The sequence below is a fragment of the Pteropus vampyrus genome, unplaced genomic scaffold (assembly GCF_000151845.1).
Source record: "Pteropus vampyrus isolate Shadow unplaced genomic scaffold, Pvam_2.0 Scaffold48, whole genome shotgun sequence".
Taxonomy (NCBI): Eukaryota; Metazoa; Chordata; class Mammalia; order Chiroptera; family Pteropodidae; genus Pteropus; species Pteropus vampyrus.
This window is the reverse complement of record NW_011888829.1, coordinates 2,008,378-2,033,854: the sequence shown is the minus strand read 5'-3', so window position 1 is coordinate 2,033,854 and position 25,477 is coordinate 2,008,378. Positions and strand designations below refer to the sequence as shown.

General features: G+C 36.3%; 1 protein-coding gene, 1 non-coding gene and 1 pseudogene across 5 annotated transcripts in view; 2 read left to right on the top strand and 1 right to left on the bottom strand.

Annotated features, from left to right (window-relative positions):
• Positions 1-1,661: 1,661 nt before the first annotated feature.
• LOC111739266 lies at positions 1,662-1,780 on the bottom strand. Its single transcript, XR_002780186.1, has one exon. It is a non-coding gene; the product is annotated as a 5S ribosomal RNA (ribosomal RNA).
• A 1,402-nt stretch (positions 1,781-3,182) lies between these two features.
• Positions 3,183-25,477, top strand: part of LUC7L2 (LUC7 like 2, pre-mRNA splicing factor) — a 57,037-nt gene continuing 34,742 nt past the window's right edge. Inside the window, exons 1-3 of one of the 4 annotated variants that reach the window (XM_011359492.2) lie at positions 3,183-3,661; positions 16,403-16,473; positions 18,056-18,150. In XM_011359492.2, coding sequence (XP_011357794.1) covers positions 16,416-16,473; positions 18,056-18,150 — 153 coding nt within the window. In that variant the 5' untranslated portion in view covers positions 3,183-3,661; positions 16,403-16,415. Of the gene's footprint in view, positions 3,662-6,625; positions 6,645-16,402; positions 16,474-18,055; positions 18,151-21,662; positions 21,682-25,477 lie in introns of those variants that run through there. The other 3 variants (XM_011359491.1, XM_023530284.1, XM_023530285.1) reach the window with 3 other exon arrangements.
• Positions 24,001-24,119, top strand: LOC111739279 (annotated as a pseudogene).

Below are 25,477 nucleotides of genomic sequence, written 5' to 3'. Positions count from 1 at the left end.
GTGGGGTCGGGGAGAGACCTGTAGTTCTGAACTAAAGGCAAGCTCATCCAAGGCACATTCTGTTTGTAAGGTAAGGTTTTATTTCACTCAACTAAAAGATACATCATTTACAGAGAATATGAATTTTCAGATCTACATTTAAGTTGATAGGAACCACGTTTATAAACTTGATAGTAGGTATGTACTGATGCCCAAGAAGAACTGCAGTATTAAATTTTACTATGTAGCTTTTAATTATTTACAATATTTAGTTAACAAATTACTATAAAATGAAGAGTTGTCTACTCTGGACGGTTGGCAAAATGTATGTTACTTGTACCTATTCTTATTTTTAATTACCTAGTTTCTAGCATGTGTAAATTTTATAGACACATATGTATAATTCCTACATATTTTTTTCAAATACATGTTCAGCACACAGAGATAACCAGACACATAAGAAAACAAGACCCCATAAGTGAAAAGTGGCAGAAACAACAGACAACAGAAACCTCCGCAAAAAAAAAATTAGATATTACTATTAACAACTTGGATTACAAAACAGTTATGTTCACTAGGGCCAAAGAACAGCCAAATGTGGGACTTTCCTCAAGGAACCAGACACTATAAAAAATGACATAGTAAATCTGAAAAAGAATCCCATAAAAATTCTAGAACTGAAAAAGAATTCAATTGACAGATTTAATAGCAGACTAGACAAAGCCGAAGAGAGGTCAGTGAACTATAAAATTTGTTAGAAAAAAATATCAAGAAGGCAGCTTGGCAAGACAAGGTAGAAAATGCAAAGTGTAAAGAGATATAGAGGATACAGTGAAAACTGTCGATCAGTGAGAGACAATATTTGAGAATACCTAAACTTTTCTGAATTGTTAAGAGACATTAGTTCACAGTTCTAAACTTTTCTGAATTGTTAAGAGATGTTAGTTCTAATAGACATTAGTTCACAGTTCTAATAGCTCAATGAATTCCCAACCACAATAAATAAAAGTAATCCACACCCAGATACATCATGGTAAACTGAAGAAAACCAATGGTAAAAAGAACAAACTTTGAAAGCAGCCACCTATCTTCAAAGAAGTGACAGAACTGACTTCTCAGGAGCAATGGAAGGTAAAAGGAAGCATAGAATCTGTGTGCTGAAAGAAAAAGAACTTCCAACTGCGATTTCTATACCCAGTAAAAATATTAATCTAGAATTAAGAAAGGCAAAATAAAGATCTTTTAAGGTCAACAAAAATGGGAGAGTGCCACACTAATAGGCAAGCACAAACATTAACTGCAGCAGTGTAGGCAAACTGTACAGAGCCAGATAGTTAGTATTTTAGTGTTGCAGGCCATACGGTGTGGTATCCGACACAACCACTCTGCTGTTGTAGCACAAAAGAAACCATAGACAATAGCAAATGTACGGACCAGGCAGCAGTCCAATGAAACTATTCACAAAAATAGGCAGTAGGCTGGATTTCGCCTGTGGACTGTAGATTGCTGACTCCTGTCCTAAAGTTTAAACTTCAGACAAAAGAGAAATGATCCCAGATGGAAAGGCAGAGATTCTAGAAGGAATGAAGAGCAAAGAAAGTGGGAAATAAGCTAATTACGAGAATATAAATCATTAAATGTTTCAATTAAGACAGTGACTATCGGACTTTTTTTTTTTTTTACACCTACAGTACCCGGTCTTCCTAGGTGGTCTCCCATCCAAGTACTAACCAGGCCCGACCCTGCTTAGCTTCCAAGATCAGATGGGATTGGGCCTGTTCAGGGTGGCATGGCTGTAGACCAGACTTTTAAAAACAAACTAAATGGTGTTTATGAGATGTAAGCAACCGGAAAAATAGAAAGGTAAGAACTAAAATCTAACATAATTATTCAACATTTTAGTGTATTTCCCTCCTAAGGATATTATACAATAGCCCATCCTTCTACGACATATTAATTTTTATTGTAAATAGGATGCTTTTCCTAGTATTGGGAGTTGAATTTTGAGTTATGTGAATAACTGGAGAGAAAACTATTTTCAGTTACTAAAAATATGATTCTAAAATTTTTATTGGCCCAATATGCCTTTAAAAGGACCCAGGAAAAATGACTGCTGTTTCATGTTAATTTTTTATTGATTTTGCTAATAGATTATAAGTTCCAAGGCAATGCATATGAAATGTTAATGACAAAATTTTACCATTATTTCCTTTCAAAGTATCTAGGAAGTACGTATGATCATCTTAAGGAATTAATATTTTATATATAAAAACGGTAAACCAGGGCAAGCTCGGGGCTCGGCATTTTCTGTCGTTTAGTCTTCACAATGTTATAAGGTATGTATTTCCATTAAACACGAGATTAAGAAATAAATTGCTGAAGGTTCCAGTTAGTAGTCGACCAAGGTTTTGAATCCAGGGTGACGCAAACTGTGAATCCACAGGCTTTCTTTCCCATTGCTGCTTGATACAGCTTGAAAAGGATTTATCCTTCAAATTTATCTCACACTGGAAAAAAATTCTCTACAAGATCACCTCTCCTTTCCTTTCTCAGAATACTGTTTAATCTTAATAGTTCTTAATTTAGACTAACAGCTTCCTGCTTTTAATTGCGAGTAATTATGATTATTAATCCGAATGGGTTAGGTCGCCTGTTTCCTAGTGTATTGATTTAAGGTTTTATTTCCTGAATTTGACTTATCCCAATTCGAGGTGCTTAAAGTCTCTATGTAGATGAAGGAAAATGACCCAAATGTCAGATCTTCAGGGCACCTTTTGTAGAGGATCGGGCAGCCATGAAAAAATGGTCGGGTCTACACGATTCTGGGTGGGCCCCCGAAAACGAGTTAATCGGTGAGTGGTCGTCAGGAACACGCCCATGGTAGCTACCAAATCTGCTAGCTTCAGTCAGGCCGACCAGCATGGTCTCTACTTACTTTCGACTCGGGGTAACCCTCAGGCACATTTGCTAATTTGGATCTGGTTCGCTAGCACAGTGCGTCGCGGCGCCCTATCCGACCAGCAGCCGGGAGCGCGAGGTTTAGAGACTCAGGCATATAGGGCTTAAGGGTCGGTTGAGGCCCCTGAGTCTCGCGAGATCTGGGGGAAGGGGCGGGAGAACCCGCGTGCACGCGCCCAAGAGCCGTTAGGGTGGAAACCCTCCCGAGCGGGGCGGGCGGAGCAAATGCAGTTGGACGCCAGTTGGTGGAGCCCCCGCGGGAAACGACTAAGCGCGAGGAGCGTGCGCGCTCACGTCGCGGCGACGGCGGTGGCGAGCGGCGTCAGAGCTTAGAGGGGGGGGCCTGGCGGCTTCTGGCGGGTGGCGGTGTTGGAGGCGAGAGCTTGCTTAGCCCCTATCGCCTCTGTCCCAGGAACTGGACAGAGTGAGGGAACCAGGGTCGTTTTCGGCGGCTGCTGCCGTCCACGTACGCGTCGTTGTCAGGAGCGCAGCCCGGACTCTCCTGCAACCCCTCCGGCTCCTTTTCCGCACGCTTCGAGGCGGCAGCGGCAACCGAGACAGCGTCTCACCTTCCCCCCAGCCCTTCCCCTTGTCCCCCCCCTCCCGAAAGGGCCCGGTCTGCGCCCCACCCCCGCCTGTCCGCCCGCCCGCTACACCGCCGCCATGTCGGCGCAGGCCCAGATGCGCGCGATGCTGGACCAGTTGATGGGCACCTCCCGGGATGGTAAGTCTCTGCCAGCGCCCTGGGGGTGGGGGTGGGGGAGGGGATGGGGAAGGCGTGGAGAAGGGGCTCCGCGGGCGCACCTGGGCTTGTGTGTGTGTGGTTGAGTAAGGGGCTCCCAGATTGGTAACACGAGGTCCCGGCTCCCGGCTGGTCCAATCTGAGCCGGGCAGGCAGGCTAGGGGAGGCGGTGACCAAGCGGATTGGCGGGAACTGCTGCCAATGGGGTCAGGCGGGGCCTGGAGGCTGAAAGGAGAGTTTGAGCCTTCAATGTTGACTTGGCTGGGACGGGAGAGCCCACGTCTCTCTTGCGTAGTCGGATGCCCGGTTTTGTGGCCGAATAGGTATCAGCGGACCGCTAGAGCCTCCTCCCCTTTAGATAATCCCTAACCCAGAGTTTTGGGATTATCCCTCGCCGCCGCCCTCCAGAGTATCTTCAGAGAACAGCCCACCCCCATCCCATCCCCTTATCTGGGTCCGGAGGAAACCTTTGCTATGAACCCAGTCCCAGAAATGCACTCGACGATCCTCACAGAAACAGCCATACTTAAAGAAGAATCTGACCCAAACCATGGTTTCTTGAAGTGGGTGTGTTTGGCCCCATTTTGTGAAAAGAAAAATGTTAATGGCCTGTTTTTTTTTTTTTTTTCCGAGAGACCTCCATTTTGTTAGAGAATTTAATAGAGGCTTTGTTCTGTAAATATTGACAAATCTTGCATGTGCCCCAAATAGAACCATTTTGAATATGTGGTGCCCAGTGAAGTAGAATATAGGGAAACAACGATTCTTTTAGGCACTTAGGTTAGAATTTGTGTAGAAAAACACTAATTGTTGGATATCATTTTGTCATAAAGAGAATTTCTAAAAAATGAATTGTTGCTTTTTTTGTTGATAATTATACTGTACTCTTAAATTCAGCTTAAATCCATGCTAATATGGAGAAAATACTTTTTTAAAAACAAAACACTTGTCTATTTTTATATGTTGCTTGTTCAGGCAAGTAGTTTCTTAGCCATTAAAGAAATGCTTTTTTCTTAATTAAAATTGCTTGACATAAGAGAAGAGGCACACTCTTAAATTTTTAAGTCATTCTTAGAATTTTGAGTGCCTTGCAGCAAAATACGTGAGTAGATTTTTGAAAATTGAATTCAAATATTTTTGGCAGTGAATATTTGGGATGGCTTTTCAGTGTTCATAGTTATTTTAATAAAAACCCATATTAGGAACTTTTCTTTGTAGACCACATAGACAAAGGGTGTAGATGGCAAACCGACTTGTGGTTTTGTAGAGAAAGGGGAAGATAGGGAAAGAAATGAATTTTATTTGTGTAGTAAACCCTTGAAAGTAACATTAGTTAAAAATTCTAGTGGAGAAAACTACCCATCATCATTTTTCACTTTTAGATAAGAATGGTCATTTTGTATCTGCAGCGTGTCTTAACATTGTTCCTTTTACTTTATGAAGACAGTGTTGGAAAGGAGCTTAATCCAAGATTTTAGCTGATGAATAACTGATATTTGTAATAAAATGGTAGAAATAATTTAAGATTTACTTTACATGATCCTTTTAATCCTACATGGATACCATATTTGGTACATTCTACATGGATTGAATTTCCTAATTTTACTGGGAGAATAGTTGAATCAAAGTACCCTACTTTCACCTGATCAATTTCCGAACTAGGCAGCTAATCTAATATTGCAAAGTTAAAACTAAAAAAAAAAAATATGTTCCTGTGTGTGTAGTCAGCAGAAAAATGAATTTCTGAAAATCCATTCTGTTTTATATTCAAATTTTATTTTTTTGTGTACCTATTACTGGATTTTTTTTGCCTCAAGACTAAGAGGGTTTACCAATTAATTCATTTTTACGAGTCCACAATATTATTTAGCTGAAATGACTGGATTTTCACTGCCGTATTGGGCCAGAAGTAAGAAACATGCTACTTTCAAGGAAAAGAATAGAATGTTTTTTTTTAGATATTCAGGTTCTTTCATGTGTTGAAGATAATAATCAGAACATTCTTTTTCTTCTTACCAGATAGTTAATGAGTTTACATATTTCATTTTATGATTCAAGACTTTTAAATAATTAGGATTGTTCTTTTTTAGCATACAGTCAACTTCAAGTTATCCAGGGATGGGGAACATGGATACGTTCCTCAGTAACACCATGTAATTTGAAACCATAAAATGGGAAGCTTTGTACTGGACACAAACAGCTTACAGGGAATGCTGTTGGGTGATTTTGGCACTAAGAGGTGGATTTGGGGATCCAAGAGGGGAGAGAGATGGAAAAGGTAGGTAGGAGGTATTTAAAGCAGCTCTGTCCAATTTTTAAAAAAAATTTAATCTCAAGGACTAACTATAAAGCAACCACTGTCTTCCAGGATGGTGGGACTCCAGGTGGCAAGAAGCCCCACAATCTTTAGTGTCCTGACTGTAAGGGAATCTGAAGTGGCACAGGTGGTCCAGGGCACTGGGAAAACCTTGCTTCTCTTTCACGTCCCCCTTTCCCCAGTAAAAGATTTATTTCTTCTCCCCCTCACCCAAATCAGAGTTTTTAATTAGTTCCTTTTTAAACTCCTTAGAGATTTAAGTCTGTTAAATGTACCTTATTTTGAATTACTTAAATCAGTCATTTAGATTATCTAAACTTCACTGAAATCCTCAGAAATAGGAATTTTGTGGCAGGGAAATGGAGAGGTAATTTTGGATCACTGGGCACTTCCAGAAAAGACAGTCCTGGGTGAGTGGTGGAAGTGGGTGGTTTTGGACAACCAGAGGGCAGCATGATGGTGCTGGGAGGCTGGGCAGGGGGATGACCAAGAGGTGGGAGAGGAATGCATAAGGGAGGTGGGAGGGCCAAAGACAAACTTTGCCTTCTTTGCAATTTTGCCTAGGGCCCTGGTGGTGGCAACCGCCTGTGTGCCACTGAAAATCGTGCCGATGCCTGGCATACTGCATAAATGGAAGCAGGGTACCGCGTGAGTTGAAACATTGGTCACACTATATAAAGTTTGTATATGTGAATCAGTGTAACTCATACCCATGTAACTGGGGGTCTGACTGTATTTGGATTTTTCTGATAAGGCATCATGGGCTAAGGAAAAGAGCACTGGGCTGAGACTCAGGAGACCTGGTTTCTAGCCCCAGCTGTACCTCTAATTGTAACCTTGGGTAAGTTGCTTAACCTTTTTTGCCTCAAGTTAAATCTATAATTTGTTAAATGGGAAAACAAATAATTTCCTATGTTATACTGATGTTGGAAAAATAAGTATATTTTAAGTTTTTAAGAAGGGGGAACCATAAGTAGATATAAATTAGTATCTATTTTATTCGAAGTTTAAGATACGTTAAATTTTATAAATACTTTTCTGTTTTAGTTGTTAGCATTAAAAGAAAGGAGAGGGATAATTTGTTTCCCCTGAATATATTCCACTTGAAAGCAGGGATTAGTAGCACAGGAAAATTCAAGCAGCGGTTTGAGGTTTGTCTGTGACACTCGGAGGAACCCAGTGTCCTCACACAGACTGTAGTCATTTGTGCTGAGTTGGGTTAATCGCAAAGATGTCCTTTAGCTAAAGCTTTACCTTTTGCCAGCAAATGTACAGTTTGGTTATGATTAAGTCTCTGGTTCTTATGCCAGACAGGCCTGGCAGGGTGCAAAGGATAGGTATTAAAACAAAATTGAGAGTGTGAATGTAGATTACATCTTAAGTTTAGAAACTAGGCAAGTTACAGAAGGATTCCATACCTCTTAATAGCTATAACCTTTAAATGGGATCAGAATCTCTGAAAGGTTAAAACAGGCCAAGAATGGCAGTCTAACTCCCAAAACAACTGGTAGACTAATAGAATGTAGACTATAGAATAGAATGTTATAGTATTGTTAGTTGTCCGTTATGGTTAAGGAATGATTAGGGCAAGTTAAAGCTTTCAGATAATTTTAGCTGTTTTAATGGTGATCTTCCTAAACATCTGATGATGTACTTCCTTAGGTAATAGAGTACATTAATCAGAATTTAATATTTTTGCTGATCATATATTATACAGTAGTTGTAGTTCATGGGATATAAAAGGGTTATTCATTCTAGGAGATACCCAGGAAAATACAGTTCAGAAAATCATTTACTTGTTCCTAATAAATTAGTGATACCTAACTGTTGAACCTATAAGATGATATGCCATTGCTGCCTTTCTGCAAAATAAGTTATTGAATCAAAGGTTGAAGTAGTGTTTTCTTTAGTGGATTTTCTTCATAAAATCATCTTTACTGTAATTTGTGTTCCTTGGCTTGTCATCAACATTGAGAGCATTTTCTTTTTCATTAACATAGTGAACCATACTTATTTCTTGGTCAGTTGTAAGCCATTCTTCTGTTCCACTTGGACTGTTCATTTTAAGTGAAGGAGGCATAGCCTTTAATACACAAGTGCACCTTTGTAAATTCTTTAACAGTATAAGAAATTTTAGCAAACAGAAGGTTGAACAGTAATAGTGTCACCTCATATAACCCTACAGTGTCCTTCAATTCTCTACAGTTTTTTAGTTCTCAAGAAAGCCTTATTCTGAGACATTATTTACTTTGGTTAAAAAAACTGAAACCAAAGAAAAATTATTTTGTCTATCACTGCATAAGCTCTGTAAGCAGCATAAAAATGCTTTGGTGTGTTAAAATGTCATATTAGCATAATTGGTTGTAAGCTGCATGGGCAAGATGGGTAGCAGGAAGTCAAGAGCAAGTAGGTATCACGGATCAGGGTCAGGTTTAGTGAGTCAGATAGAATTCAGTACCGGGTAGTTCATATAGACATTAACACTCGAAGTTGCCTAGGGTTCAGGCAAGCAGTGGGTTTGCAGATAGGCCAATGCTCCTTAAGAATGGAATTCCAGAAAGGTGTTTGAAATGGACTGAATCCTAAAAGCTCACGGCTGTTGTTACTAAAGTGCTTAAGGAAACAAGGGATTCTGCTACCCAACATGATCAGTCTACTAAGAAATTGTAGGCTAAGAAGATGAAAAAAAGTTGGAACATTTTGCTGGAGAAAGAATGAGAGTGAGAGAGAGGATAAGTTTCTGACAGGAATCTTGTGGATATACTACTTGCAGAAAAGTCATTCTGTTCCTTTTTGGTTTAAATTCTAATGCACCAGTAGCCACTAGGGTAGAAATTGGAAGGCAGGGCCAAAATAAATGAGTTCATCAATTTTGTAAGATAATTGAGGCTATAGATAAAAGTAGTTTGTAAAAACTCTGCAACTGGCTACAGCTTCGTGTTTTCGTTTTAACTGAACTTAAGACTTCGAAAAGTCAAAACCATTAGAAAGTAACATGTAGCTCTCAACTAAATAAATGTCATAGTTTGCTGTTTAACATGGGCTAGAGAAAAGGTCTGTAAAACATTTTTCTAAACAACAACACTAGATACTGATCCATGCATTCTAAGTTGTGAACCATCTGCAGTGATATTTGACCTGTGTGATTGAACATGAAAAGAATTTAACCAGCTGCCCTTGTCGAGTCTTTTGTCATGTTTCCTGAATGCATGGTAAATTGTTTTGTTTTTACTTTTTTGAGACATCAGTTTTCTCTTTTTAGAGTTATACTTTCCAAAGCTTTGTCTTTCAGTAAAATCGGTTGGATAGCTATTGGATAGTATCTACCAAGTACCTAGCTGTTCAGCTGCTTCTGTATTTTGTCCAACTATTAGGTTACACAATGTACTTCACTTTCAGTTACTTAAGGGTATTTTTTAGTTTAAGTCTAGCACTGTGGCCCACCTGCTTTTTGTAAATAATATTGGAATGCAGTCATGCCCATTTGTATATATATTGTCTATGGCTGCTTTGCCTTACAGTATTGCATAGTTGCAACAGAAACATGTCTGGCAAGCTTAAAATATTTGCTATCTGGCTCTTTAAGAAAAAGCTTGTTGACCACTGTACTTTAGATTAGTGGTTCTCAGAGTGATTCCCCAACCTTAGCATCACCTGGGAGCTTGTTAGAAATGTAAGTTCTTGGGCCCACTCCAGGCCTACAGAAATTTTGGAGATAGGGCCAGCAATCTGTGTTTTAAGAAGCCTTCCACATGCCTTCGATAAACATTAAAAGTCACCCCATTTTTAATAAAATTTAAAAAGGGAAAAAGAAGTTTGAGAAGCGTTGTTCTAGGTAACTTTCCCAGTGTTAGTCACACATATCACCTTTACTACTTTTTACCCTATTTTCTATTTTTTTAATATTTTCCTCTGTCAGTTCACTTTCTAAAAGTAAGTTAATTTTAAAATAATTTATTGTTCCCCAGAAAAATTAATGCAATGAAAACGTGGTGTTATGAGACAACTAGACTCCATTGTCATTTATCCTATACTAAAAAATTAGAACTTGTTAGATGTATTAAATGCATACTAAGGGCCAAATGGAAACTTTCCTTGACTTATTCATAATAAATAATCACTGCTAAGTGATTGAGTGATGTTTTGAATGTCATGTTGGTAAAATCACCTAAAATCATCCTTTGTACAAATCTCATACTTGAAAAATACTGTTCTGTTATTTATGTGAAAGGAAAACTGCTGGAACTGTATATACCAAAACCCCTACATAGGAATGACTGGCCAGAAATGCATACCTGTGAGATGGAGCGGTCTAGGAGTCCCTAGAGAGTTCTATCTAGACTTATAGGGTGAAATGACCTCTTAGCTTGATTTCTCACCTCTCCACTAGTGTTTTGGTCTGTAGCAGTCAGCAGTTGTGGAGGTTTTCACCAACCTGTTCTGTGGTAGGACTGTGAAAAGGTACTTGGTTGTGGAAAAAGCTGCTTAGCAAAGATAACCCCTGGACTAGAACTATGGAGGAAGTGGTTGTAGTTCTACATTAAGGATGGGGAACACCAGGGTATGCTTACTAGGAATAGTTGATACCCCTCAGATTTTAGAAACTATGTATTTGTATTTTGAAAAGTTCCTGTGTTATGATATAATTTGCCTCATAATACTAGAGAGAATACTTCTCAGATATGGTCTTCTGTATATTTATTGGTTGATGTGCTTTAGGGTATTGTAATTGCTGGTAGGAATAGAATCTTACTTTCCTGAATATCCCCAGATTGCTTAGTTGCTTCAGTTTTTTCTTTTCTTAGCTCTGCAAGTAAGTATCAAAATAGAAACATTTGTTTCTATTGTCTTTTTACTGCGGTAAAGTAGTAACATAGGACTCTAATCCTAGAGGGAGTGAAAGTCTAGTGGGGAGTGAAGAATTTACTCATAAACAGTTGTGTTTATTTTTAAGTGATGAATTCTGTGAAACTGATTATAGGTGTCTAATTTTGAAAACAGTTTTTAAAAATCAGATACCTATAGAATGAACAAATGTCATTTTGTGTATTTCCTTCAAGTTAAAAAAAGGTATTACAAATGAAGTCCTTTATGTTCCCCCACACAGTCTCAGCCCTTTCCCCAGGAGCATTCCTTGTGAACTTAATGTATATTCCGTGTGACACAGTATTTCTGCTGTGTCTTTTCAGTGGTTGTAAGGCTCAGTCTCCTTCATGGTAATCTCTGTTTTTCATTTTAACTTCTTTTATCACTGAGTTGTCTGTCACGTCTGTCCTTTGATATTCGCATTTCTTTTCCCTTTTTATTTCTGCATTGGTTTTAGATTTGGAGAGGTCTACTTAGCTTTTATAGCTATCACCAGTCAGTGAGAACTTGTATTTTTAATAATCAGCCAATCACTTTTTCTTTGATTTCAGCAGTGTCTTCATAGCCAGAGATAGCTTTCGTCACTTCTAATCGTATTGTGTTTAGAAAGTTCTGGATGATAGAAGGCACCAGATATCCAGAGAACTAGCGATACTGTATCAGAATTGCAGCTCTGCAAGTAAGTATCAAAATAGAAAATTTAGCAGGCTGCAACTTTTTAATGACTGACTTTGCTTTATGACATCTGTAAAAGAAATTCTGTATAATCTCCTTTAGAACTTAATTTTTAGATAACTATTCAGGCTTTTCTAATGTACCTTAAATCTAAGAGGGGAGATAAGTTGAAAGATTTCCTAAAGCATGTATCCCCCCAGAAATATGGCAATGACCCCTGCCAGTGGCCAAGATTCTATGCTTGTGCAGTGAGAGAAGATAGGGCTGTGGCAAAGTGTGGAATAGATTCCTTGGAATGTAGCTACTTTAATATCTCTGTTCTCACATTTCCATTACCATTCTGTTGCTCATAAAGACTCTATGTAAACTTTTTCTCCTACTAAGGCTGTTTCCCAGTCTCATTCCTTATAACATTACATGGATTTTCATGGACAAGTTGATTGGTTGATTTTAAAAATTATTTTAGCAATATTTATCTTTGATCACAGCAAAAATAATTTGGAAATTTCTTCTACAATGGGCATTGCATTTTTAAAATGTTGGGCTTTGTGTTATTAGTGGGGATTGTGTTATTAGTACCTATTTGTAATTATAAACCTGTAGAACCATATAAAAATATTAAGAGGGATAGCCTTTCTGAACTGTATAATATCCTTCTTTTTGCATTTTCTGGGGGCACTAAAAGTTGCTACTACTACTCAATATGATTTTACAAGTTCTGTTAAAAGAAGTGATTGATATTACATTTGGAAGGGAGATTGCCATAACTGGTTTTTCCCACTGCTAAGTTTGGCTGAGTACACTTTCTTTTTTCTCTTATGTAATAAATAAATTTCTGAAAAGTTTGACATATATCAAGTTATATTAAATATCTTCAGAGCATCTGAATCATATTAACACATGGTAGTGAGTTCTTTTATAAACAAATCCTATACTTTGAACAATATAAATATGCAATGAATTAAACTGAGTGTATTATTAACAAGGGAAAATGGAGTAATGAGTTTTTTTGTTTTTTGTTTTTTTAAGGTTACTTACAAAAAGGTTCCTATAGGTGAGTTTTAGACTGATTTCTAAAGGAACAATAAAAGTAGGCGGAGTCTACAGCCATGGCACCCTGAACAAGCCTGACCCGTCTGATCTTGAAAGCTTAGCAGGGTCGGGCTTGGTTAGTACTTGGATGGGAGACCACCTAGGAAGACCAGGTGCTGTAGGTGTTTTTTAAAAAAAAGGTATTGTAAGCTGACAACGTCCCTGCAATCTGTGAGGTCAACCAAGGATTGCCCTGCCTAAAAATAAATAAATAAATAAAACAAATATTTAAAAGTAGGTGAGAGAAGTTAGTAAAGTTGGTCAGGAAATTTGAGGAGGGTGTAAAAGTGATTATCAGATTAGTTCTTTAGTATAATAGTCACTGTGCAGCTATAGTCACCTGCTTTTACCTTGATTCCACATGGAGACATGAGGGTTTACTAGTACAGGACAGGTCTCCTTTGGTCTTGTACTAAACTAGAAATTGGCCATGGGTCGTCTTTATACAGTTCTCACCTTATTATGTGGACTCAGTAGCTTATATTGTAGAAATGGTAATAAGAGGGTGGGACGTTTTTCTGCATTTGAGGATTCAGGGGCACGGGCACATGAGAAGCTTTAAGCTTTTGGTTATGCACTTTTTCTAGCTCTGACTTTTTTTTTCACTGAAAGGGTATTGATTTTATTTTAGAGGGAATGTGCCTACCCTGTCCCAAGCCAACAGTGACATGTGACCCCTAACAAGTATACTTTAGGAGAGAGTTTTGGTTGTCACATTGGAGAATATGGGAGGGCTTTCCCTCGCCTGTCCCCATTTATAAACTAAGAGTTGCTTCCATTGCTTTGTGTGCCGTTGAGTTTTCTCCTATTTTTCCTAAGCTAAGCTTTCAGCTAATTCTAGACAAAAGAAATACTAATTAGTTGTTTTTATAAATTTCTTGCCATTGATTCTTGATAATATGCAGTAAGATAAGGATTCTACATACCATTATATATGTCAAATATTACAAACTTTAAGGTTCTTTGAAATTATAATACTAAACTCAGTTCACTTTTGCTTAGCCTTCACAGTTGTTGATCACATAGCATGGTCATCCACTCACAACTTAAAAATATACAGGGAGCATCGGAGAGAATGGGTAAAGTAAAATTTTGATGTTTTTAAAATAGCACCTAAATCTGTGAAAGTTGATTTGATTTATTGTTTGTATGGGAGGGAGAGGGCGGGTGGCACTAGAGGGATGTGGGTGGACATTGGGAAAATAGCATGCACCAGGTACAGTGATATTGGATGCTATCTAGGCTTAGGTTTTAATTGTTACTACTACATTTTAAGTCTAAGGCAGTTTCAGAAAAGGCAGGACCATATAATGGCAGTGTTAGGATTTAAAGTGGGCTTGTTTTTTCCTCCCAACAGATTGAAGGGAATTTTGAGACTAGCAGTAGTTGAGTACAGTTTGGACAGGACCCTTCTTTTTAGAGTAGCCTGTTCATATTCCCTAAGTGAACCTGCCTCAGTACCACCTTAGGCTCTGTTACATTGCTGAAAGACCAGGAGAGGAATAAGATAATATATAATAATATTATAGTTTTTATTGTATACTTGTGACTCAGGTGTTCATAATTCATGAAACTCATGAAAGAGTTGAACAAAAGACAGGTTAAGCGAGTTGTTACTCTGAAGTTAGTTGTCTGGTAGGAAGTATTAATAGAAATTTCGATACTTCCATTCAGATGAAGAGCACTGCCTGCCAAAGTTCTAAATCAAGTTTCTAATTCTAACAACTTGGCATTGTGGTTATGTACAAAATCTAATGACATTATCGAGTTTATAGGGCAGAGAGACCTCCATGTTTTTATGGGTAGGACATTTTGTTGTGGTTAACTCAAATTATCTCTGCCCCATTATATTAAACATTCTTTTTTTACTTTGTCTTCACGCTTAAAATCTGGGTTGAAGAAAAAAAATGAAAAAGTTGTTTAAGAAATCAGATTGTACCCCAAAAACATTTTGTCCCAACTTTGCTATTTCCCTACATGAAGCTGTTTGCCAAAGCCAAAAATGATTTGCTTGCTGTTTCCCAAACCCTACTGCCTCTGTAAGCTTTGTTAAAGATATTACTCCAGTTGAGAATACTCTTCTTTCCTTTGGTCTAAGTCCTATATCCTTCCTTCATATTTTGGCTTCTACGTAGTTCATGAAGCCTTTTCTGACCTCTCTCGTCTTTGATCATTCTGGTCTTAGAATTTCTGGAGCACTATTCTTTGAAACATCCATTTGGTACTTGGATCATACTACCTTGCATTATTACTCATTACTTAATTTGAATATCCTGTTTCTTCAGCAAAATCATGGGCTCCTTGAAGGTAGAGAGCTTGTCTTCTATGTCTCTTTGTAACCCCATTGTCTAGCACAGAGGATATGTTCACCGATAGTTTTGATTCTATGATTTGGAGCCAATGTTATTGAATATTGTAAGAGGGCAATTGTTTTTTTTTTAATTTAGGTTATTTTTACATGATTATATGCCCAGAAAACTTCAAGATAGTGCACATTGAATTCAAAAAATAATTCCTTGTACTGTAAAGAGATTTGTTCATATTAGTTCCTTATTAGAGTCCCCATCCACCCACCCCTTTTTTTTAAATGGGTGCTATTTTACCTCGTTTCTTTTGAAAAACATGGTTTGGGCCAGATATCTTGACAAATCAAAATTACCAGTATTTTTATTTTAAAATTCTTTGTTGGTTTAACCAAACTATACTTTCATGGCATAAGCCCAGATTTATTAAATACTACATGGACATGGTAATGTAGCCAAATTATTTTAAAATGTTAAAGTCTCTTAAGTAAAACTTTAAAAATATTTATAAACAGATACTCGGTTGCTAGTCCCTCAGGATATTTCTGTATCTCAAATTACTAGGGATTTTATTATTTCATTGTTTTAAAAGTTTCTATAATGTATAGGCTGGTATTTGATAGCTGTGTGTATTGTGTTTACTGCAGTTATCAAATGTGTATAGCGCAACCACTTATATGCAGTGAAAAGTTTTTTAAAAATGTTTTTTGACAAGCTCATCAGGGATAATATTTGCTAAATTTATGTTTGGAACTGTTCATATTTTATCTGACAACTGTGTCTTCAGGGCACATGTATCTTAACTCTAGATTTAACGTTGTGATTTCTGAAGTAAAAACAGTTACCCTACTTGATGAAATGTTTGATTAGTAAACTATGAATCTTGATTTTATTCTAAGGCCTGGCTTACAATCTTGAGCCATTAGTTTGACAAAACACTGAAACGATACTGCTGTTGCGTTACTGAAAAGCTTAGATACTTGTAGCAGGGAGACTCCTAGATATGGAAGGCATTTTTTTTTTCTTTACTTAAATTTGTATCTTTAAATTTCTTAGCATTATTTGGGTACAGATGTAAAACAAAACTTTTTTCCTTATGTGCTGGGAAGCAAAAAGCTTCTAATAGAGCATTGCCATTCTGGTGTGAGCTTATAGTACCATTCTAACATTAAGGCCCTCACCAAAAGCCTCAATGATACACATTTTTAAAAAACATTTTTTAAAACTCCAGTTGGCCCAAAGACAACTTTCTAGAGCTCCAGCCTCGGACTTGTACCTCTGGTCAGTCATAGTCTTAATACTCGTTAAGTCAGTATTTAAAACAATAAAACACCCTGATTTTGTTCACTTTTGTTTTCATATACAAGAATCTTTACAATCAACATGTACTTCTAGATGCTGTATTGAAATTGCTGGCAGAGTCTATTCTATACAAACTGAACAATCTGGCCCCTTGTTTTATTTGTAAAGGTTCAATGTATCTATGCCTGCCTACTTCAATCTGCAAGGGAGTGTCAGAAAGGCCCCGCATTCGCCGAGCCGTGAGTTATCGCTAACTTTTCAGATGTGTTAATGAATGTGGAACAAAAGCAGTTGTGTTTAAAAGGAAAAAAGGATCATCAAAATAACCTTTATAGTAGCAGGCATGAACACTAAATGAATTATTCCAAATTGTGGTGTCAAAAATAACCTACTTTTTAATTAGAAAACCTATTGTTGAACTGCTCTGAAGCTAGCATTTTAACTCTAAATCACTGTTTTTAAAATTTTATATGCCCCTGTTGCAAAACAATGTCCTTTAAGCCTTTTTAACTAAGTTAAAACAATTTGAACAAAATCTTACCCCACCTAAAAATGGCAATATTTAGTTAACTTTGAGTTAAGGTCTTCAAACTGAGACCAATGCAAAAGGGGTAAAGTTTTAACCTTTCTGTATTTCACATGTGAAAAACAAATTAATTCAAATAATTAAATCACTTTCTAGATGAAACTTTTTGAAGTGCTCCAGGCATCATGTGAAGTACAGTGGTATTTATAATCTATTTTGGTACCATCCATTCTCGCTTCAGTAATTCATCAGTAGGTTTTCGTTCGTCAATGATATCAATTTAAGGCTAAAATAAAACACCTACATTTCTTAGGGCTTACCACTCTACATAGAGGAAACATCCTTAAGAATTTTTTCTTTTCTTTTTTTTCCAAAGAGATTCTAAGCAAAAAATTGTAACTAGCATCAATATTTTGTTATTAGAGCTAGTTACCTTTCTTTTTCTTGGATTCTTTAAAGTTTTAAGTAGATAGGCATATTTGTTTAGCAGGTTGGATGCTCCTATTGCTTAGGAGGTGGTGTATTGTGTTATATGAAGACAATGAATTTAAATGTATCCAGTTTGGCCACATATAGCACAGGCCACATAAAACTTGGAGGTATGGGACCTTTGGAGGCATTACAGTTAACTTTTCATTTAGGCTGTGTTTGACTGGTGTGTAAGTCCTTCTTCCAGGTTTGTACGCTCTTAAACACATTATTCTACCCTCTCTTAACTCCTCCCAGCAGCAAAAGGGAGACACTTCAGCTGGAACAAAATAGTGGAAGAAATGGCGTCTGGGGTTCAGTGGGGATTCGCAGTGTGTATGCAATGTTTGCAAGATTACTTTTCATGTTTTTCAATTAATGTAAATAATTACAAAATAAATCAATGCTTAGTGTCAAGTAGGGAACGTTATATACCAGTAGAAACTCTCCTAGTGGGTCTGCTGCAAGTTGCTAAACCTTTCAGGCCTCAGTTTCCTCATCTGCCATCTGAAGGAGTTGGACTCGATAATCATTAAGGTCCATTCCTGCTCTAAATCCTGTGCTTTTCTGAATTATTCTTTTTAACAGAATGCATTGCTTTCCCATTTTGACTATTTGAATTACATGTGCAGTACATATACTGCAACTGCATGTTGTCTAAAATCGTTTTTCTATAAGATACTATATAAAAAACTAATCCCTCTTGAGCTGATTTATAAATGTGTGTATAGCCACACATAAAAAGCTAGTGATGTAGTAGGACTCTCAGAAAATAAACATTTCCCAGTTGTCTAACCTTGAATGTTATTAACTTTCCTATATTACAGGAGATACTACTCGTCAACGAATCAAATTCAGTGATGACAGAGTATGCAAGAGTCACCTTCTCAACTGTTGCCCTCATGATGTCCTCTCTGGGACTGTACGTATTTATTAAATCTATTATTTGATTATTGGCATACTATAAAAATGAGCTGCTTGATAAAGTCTTAGTTCTTTGTCAAGTTATGCAATAATTTTTTTAAAACACTGCCGTTAGAGGAGGGATTTGCAGCTCTTATATTGTTTGTTTATTTAGGTTAATGATTTAAGTCTGCAGTAATGGGATTCCTCACAAAAGTAATTGCTGTGCTTTGCTTTATAATTTTTTTCCATTCTTCAGAGCAGTTAACATGTTTGGAATATTGACACATTATATAGCAGTTGCACTTTTAGTTCACAAATAATATAAAGGAGTTTTAAAAGTTTCCTTTACTATGGAGCAGAGTCAACTTTTATCCAAAACACCATACATTTTTGTTAAGGTCTGTGCATGAAGAAAAGATTTTTGACTTCCATTTTCAGGAGCAGTGAGTTCCCTTAAAGATATCTAAATGAGCAGTTTCTTCTTGGTAGGAAGAATTAAATGCCCCGAACAGATAGGTATCAAGGCGTATATAATAGGAAACACTTCTGCCTTTTTCCATTTGGAAAGACGGTTGAAACTCTATTATGTTAAAAGAAAAAAAGAGGCTACTTAAAAGTATAATGCCAAATTTGTTTTGAGTATGTACTGCAAGGGAAGAAATCCTGTTTCTGAGCATTTGAATTAGGACTATAACACATAGTTAACCTTCATATGTACTCTTTAAAATATTTCTTACTGTGTTATAATACAGTTGAAATCTATAGAATCTGTCCGTAGTGTACTTTGATTCTCCACATTTACTGTTGTATTAACTTTAACAGTTCATTTTATCTAATGGCTAAATTGCCACTTCAAATAAATTTTGAGAACAAAATCAACAGAATGACAGAATTTAGTTTTTAATTTTTAATACTTAAAATCCAGCCATTGCAAGACTTTGACACAGTATATTCAAGTATGGCATTAATAGTGAAAATCTGACATCATAGTTGTGCTTTACATTATATGATACACATAATTCCACTTAGGCTCATTTATTTCTTAAAATAGTTCTGTGAGTTATATGATTCATGGTTAGCCTTAATGATAGTAACTTATTTAAAAACATTAAATTCTATTGATTTAAAGTAAAACTGGGACCAAACCCAGATTTTCTGAGGTGTAGTCTTATTCAACATGTTTTCTATTCTGTAGGGAATACTTCTTCATCATGTTAAATAAGAAGGGTAAGTGATTGGTCTTGCACTTCCTTGTAAATTCTTGCTGGTGGTTTTATAAGATGCACATTTTTTCAAATTTTAACATCTCTTATATTTTCATCTCAAAATTGTTAATAGAAAAGTACTATCTTAATTAGTAACATTTTTCGCATGTTACAGAATTGAATGATGAGGATTAAAATTCATGATATCTTGGATTACACAAAAAAACAGTTAAGGAAACCCCTTGTAAAGGCACTTGTTAGGGAAACTCTGGACAAGAAATATCTCCCCTTTTTTGTTAGTCTAATGGAGAAGAGATTGTCATATGTAAGGATGGGGTTAAGTAGTTGTGAACCTCTTTCAGAATTTAAGCAGAGTTTTAAGGACTGGCTGGCTGTAGGATTTTGTGTGACTCTAGAGTTGTCATTGAGTGGTGTTCTTGAGAATTTAAAATCATCCATAGTGTGAATTTCTTGTGACTCATATTACTAAAAATGCCTAAAACAGTCCATCCTATGTACAAATGGTGTGTAATTACAGAGCTGTGACTTCTTTAACAGCCAGTCTGTGTAGAACAAATGCTTTTCTGGCACAGTCTAACAGTTTATACCTCTTTATGTTGAAGATGCCTATTTTTTATATATATAAATATATATATATTAGGTAAAGGATGAAAATAATTTAATAGTAACTGTTGATCTTGTAATGCTTTTTCTTTGTTGTATAACTAAAGGTTGCCCTTTAGTTTTCATGACCTTATTCCTCAGATTTTTCACTTCCAGTAGAATGATTCACCAATATCCTATATTATTTAGTAGAAGAATACACAGAAATATATTCTCTCATTTTATTCATTATAATGTGGTTGAACTTTATACTAAGCACTTGAAGATGGAGAGTGTGATTTCTAAAAATGTACTCATAACTGACAATTAGTATGGCATGCTTTTGGAACTCAGTTTGATGAAAATGTCCCTATATTACCTTTCATTAATTTAGTTCTCTTGTATAACTAATTCTTTAGCTAATTAATTATTCAGAGGAGGAAAAATGTAGAGCAAAAAATTAAAATAATTTTGTGTGTATATATGTATCTTTGGATTATGATTTTTACAAGAAGCATGAATATTTCTTATAACTTAGGAAGTTTCTGTTTTTCAAAGGCTTGGGTTGTTTCCCTATTCATCTAGAAAATTTTCTTGTTTTAGTTCCACTCTTTTCCTCCTCTTGGCACACTTGGTTTCTCCCTGTTCTATTCATCATGCAGACAGACGGCATCCGCTTTCAGATTTAAACAAAGCAAAACTAAAGCAGAGTTGTCATTTTTTTCTCTCCCAACACATTATTTTTGGTACATATTTTCTCTGAGGAAAGATAAGTATATTGAAGTGCTTAAAAAAATCTTTCCATCTAGTTCTAGTGATCTGGGGAAAAGATACATATTAGTAGTAATTTACAAAAGGAATTAAGTCTAAAGCAGAGATGGTAACAGAAGCTTGAAATTAAGATGTGTAGAGATGCAAATGTATATTCTCATAATGTTCTTGTCCTGAGTTCAGAAATGGCCACTGCTAATTTTATTATAGCCTTCATCATAGTATAATTTTAGCGTTGACAAGTGGTCATGTCATTTTGCATATGGTCATCATTTTATAGATGGGAAAAATTAAGGCTCAGAAGTTGTGCCAGTCAGATGTCTCATAATTTACAATCACAGTATATTATGTCACATAGGAATCTCAGAGTAATTTAAATCTAAATATTTTATTAAATGTTTTTTTTTGTTGTTGTTATTAGTTTTTTTAGATAACACAGTTACCTAGGGTATTGACTTTTCAGGTGTTTCTGAAATGTCCTTGGAGGCATGGGGATAGGCTGGTCTTTCTATTTCAGCTAGAATTTTGCACATTTTAAATATAGAAAATGTCTATGAAATTCTGTTTTAAAAAAAATTCTATTGCTCAGAAATAGAATTTAAATTTAAAGATCTGATATTGAGAAATATTTAGGGATAGGAATAAAGTAAAATTTTATCTACCTTTTGAAGTGATTGGATGGAAGTTATTGGTTGTCAAAAATTCTGAGTTGATTTTATGGTGCCCCTGTAGGTTCTGGGTTTTATCCGAAGTGCAACTTTTACTAATTGAAACTCCTTTATTGCTTCTCTAACTCTTTCTTTTAAGGCCTGGTCTAAAATCAGTTACTTGGGTGCATACAAACCTGAACTTTAAAACTGCTGAAGTCTTTGATAGTACATATGTAAAAGAGCCATGAAAGTATGGAGAAGCAGAATAAGTGATAAGAAGTAAACCTGCACAAAATTTTCTCAACCAGCCACTAGAATGTAAGTTTCACTATAAGGGCAGGGACATTGTTTTGTTCAGCGCTATATCCCCAGCATCTAGAACAGTGTCCTTCCATTGTGTTGAATGAATAATCGATCCACCCCAAAGTAGAACGCTACATAAATAAATAAATAAATGAATGAATGAATGAATAAATAAATCTGTTTCAAAAAATAACTTTGAGTTTCAAAAATTGATGATTGTTAGTGCGAAATGTGTTGCCTTTTAATAGATAAGGAGCTGGAAAGTATTTTGGTGGTGTTGCTTATCATAATATGACAAGTGGTTTCCTATGCAGATGTGAAAATTTAGTCTGTAGTTGTTTTAAACTGAATAATTTCTTACAAATGGTTTGCTTTGGGTTACTTTGGTATTTTTTAAACAAGTGTTTTTAGCATTAGCTCAGATTACTGGCAAGATTTTTTAAAAAATTTATCACAGCCAGTTTCTAGAGCTTCCCAGTTTGCAAAATGCCATTTAACCCAGGTTTTACCCAAGATTTGGCTTTTGAAGTGTATTATAATCTTACTTTAAGCAGATGTGCTGTTTGTAGTTTACAAAAATATGTAATCCTTTGATAAGTATTTCTGGAGACTGCCTACATCAAAAATACATTTGGCACGTAGGAAATCAGAAGCACATTAAAAGCTTCCCAATGAATAATTAAAACTTTACTGTTAAACTTGAAAAGCTAAGTCCTAAATATAGTTTGCAGCATTGTTGGCATACTGGCACATTAATATTCTGTAACCTTTTAGGTCTGCAGGATCAAAAAGTATAGACATATATTCTGACGTACTTGGATAATGTAATTTGTAAAATTTCCAAATTTAGGTAGGTTTTTTTTTTCCTCCCTTTATGGCATTTAGTATAGTAGTGCTTTGGAGTAATGAAATTTAAGTAACAGTGGAATTAAGCAGAGGAAGAAATAGGAAACGGTGAGCAGGAGGTGTCAGTTTAATGAGGGCTGAATGGAGAAAGTAGAGAATTCACAGTAAAAGTTAACCAAATTTTTCCCTTCAAGAAGTGATGTATTTTTTCACGTCTCTGGGAGCGGTGCTAATTGCTGCAATCATCGCTCATTCATTCATTCATTCACTCACTTAACAAGTACTTCTTGGACCTACTATGTGCCTGGGCTATGTCAGGGTACAGAAATGGACACAGGTTTTTGCTTTAGTGGCGGTAGCATCCATTCTAATGTGAGAGAAACATAACCAAGTGTGAAAATAAATAATGTGATTTCAGGTAGTAATTGAAGTGCTATGCTAAAAAAAAAGCGTGGCTAGGTAATTTAGATTGTCTAGGACAGTGGGCAAGCAGCTACTCAGATAGAGTGGTTGGAGAAAACTTTTCTGATGAAATGATATTTGAAGAGATCTGGAGGTTAAGAAGCCAGTCGTTCTTTGTGGGGCAAAGCCTTTTGTTTAAATTTTATTTAGATTTTTTTATATCTAGGATTAGAAATAGATAAAGTATTTTTTACTATATTTTTCAAAAAAAATTAATAAAAGTTAGAACAAGAGCTTTATTTTTCTTTATCCACTCAGGGAAAAATGGACTTGAGGTTGCAACATACAAGTGGGAATGGGCAGTTAAAAATTTGGGAATTGGTAGGAAAGCAGGAACTACTTTCTGCATGCACAGTGTGCCCCATTTTTCTTCACCCCACACTCATGTATGACTTGTTTGTTTTGCGTGCCAGGAGTGGAATTAGGAAAGAAAAACCTTGATTTTTATTTTAAGACAGTAGTGGTATAACTGAAACTCATGTGCAGGTTTTGTTGTTTCAAGGTTTTTCTCATGTTATACTAGGGTTTCTCTTGTTCTTGGGCTGGGTCTTGAAGCAAGCATTGAACTAGGATGGAAGAGATATTTTACAAATGTGAGGAAGAAAGTGAAGATCAGTGTAGAGATGATTCGTGCTTCAGCAAATAGCATTGGTGCTGTATGTAGAAAGGGTTCAGATGCTAGGCCAGGGGGTTGAGTTTTCAGCGCTATGTCATGCTGTCACAGTTTTATTTCACTCTTTCTCCAGCTGTTATGTATTCCTTTCAGTACTTTACGAATAATGCGATGTATTTTTATGTTTCTTGCTGTCTTTCTACTTATCTAAACTATCATTTGTCACATTTTGATGCCTTTCCCCTTTCTGTGTTACTTGACTCTTAAAAAATAGTGTAAGAAGATGTAATACAACAAAAGGAAGGATTTTATTAAACAAAAGAGTACAAATAAATGGGAGAATTAAAACCAGATTAGATGAAAAGAGAACAATTGGCTCTAATGAAGGTGGTCTTTTAAAATAAAAAAGGTCGGTCAACGGGCCTTGCTACCCTGAACAAGCCTGATCTCATCTGATCTCGGAAGCTAAGCAGGGTTGGGCCTGGTTAGTATTTGGATGGGAGACCACCTAGGAAGACTGGTGCTATAGGCATAAAAAATAAAACAATAAAGAATTGTAAGCTGACAACGTCCTTGCAATCTGTGAGGTCAACCAAGGGTTGCTTCGCCTAAAAAAAAAAAAAAAAAAGTCAAAATTGCCAGGGAATTGGGTTTGTTTTAAAATCTTAAGTACGATAATAGTTATTTACATTTTTAAGACACATTTTATAGAAATTTATACTGTTATTTCCAAGCATTCTTCCTTACCTCCCCCATTAAATTTTCCTGTGGTGGTGTACTATGATCTTGCAGATAATACTATTCTTTAGAAATACTTTTCAATATCTCAGTTGTTGATAATTTGACCCAAAGAGGTCAGACTTGGGGCTCCTATATAATTTGTTAATGAGGATCTTCTAGAATAATACTTGAGCTGTAACTCCAAGGAGGAATATGTTATATCACATTCAGCATGTCCACAACAAAACATTTTGCTTCACAGATCAGCTCTCCCATTTGATTTTGTCAGTTCTCTTGGTGGCATCATTGTTTGCTCATGATCGAACTACTTGAAACCTTGGCAAGACTCCTGACCTTTTTCTCCACACTTCATTTCCATTTAGTTAAAACCTGTTGATTGAAAGTCATTGTGTTATTCAAAGAGTATGGAGCTGTTTTAAAGACTGGATTCAAATTTTTACTGTGGTCCCACTAGCTTATGATCTTGTGACTTTTCTGAGCCTTGTTTTTCAAATTTGTGAGAAGGTGGTGATGGAGTTGATTTCAGAGATCCTTCCCATCTTTAAAAAGCTTTTAGTTTTCTTAGCACTCTGTTTTGTTTTACCTCCATCACCTCCTTTCTCTTTCCTCTTCTGATTTGACCCTTATGGCTTTATTTCAGGTTTGTTATAATAGCCTCACCAGCCCTTGGTCTCTCTCTTCTTGTCAGTCCAAGTGTAGTGTTAATGCTTCTAAAACATAGATTTTGTGTCCTTTTTGTCCAGGTAGGCAAGGATCCTTCTTTGTCTCCAGAGTAAATTCTGTACATGTTGACTCCTGTCTACATGTGATCCATAACAGCAGTTCTGAAGTACTTGAGAAAATAGACATTGATAGAGGTTAAGTGAATTTCTCAGAATTAAATGGATAATAAGAGGTAGAGGTTCTTGTCTTTTTCTGTCTGACTTACTTCACTTAATATAATACTCTGAAGATCCATCCATGATATCACAAATGGCAGTATTTCATCTTTTTTTTTTTTTTTATGGCTGAGTAATATATTTCATTGTATATATGTACCACATCTTCTTTGTTAAGTTTTCCATTGAAGGACACTTAGGTTGTTTCCATGTCTTGGCTATTGTGAATAATGCAGTAAACGTAGGGGTACATAAATGTTTACGAGTAAGC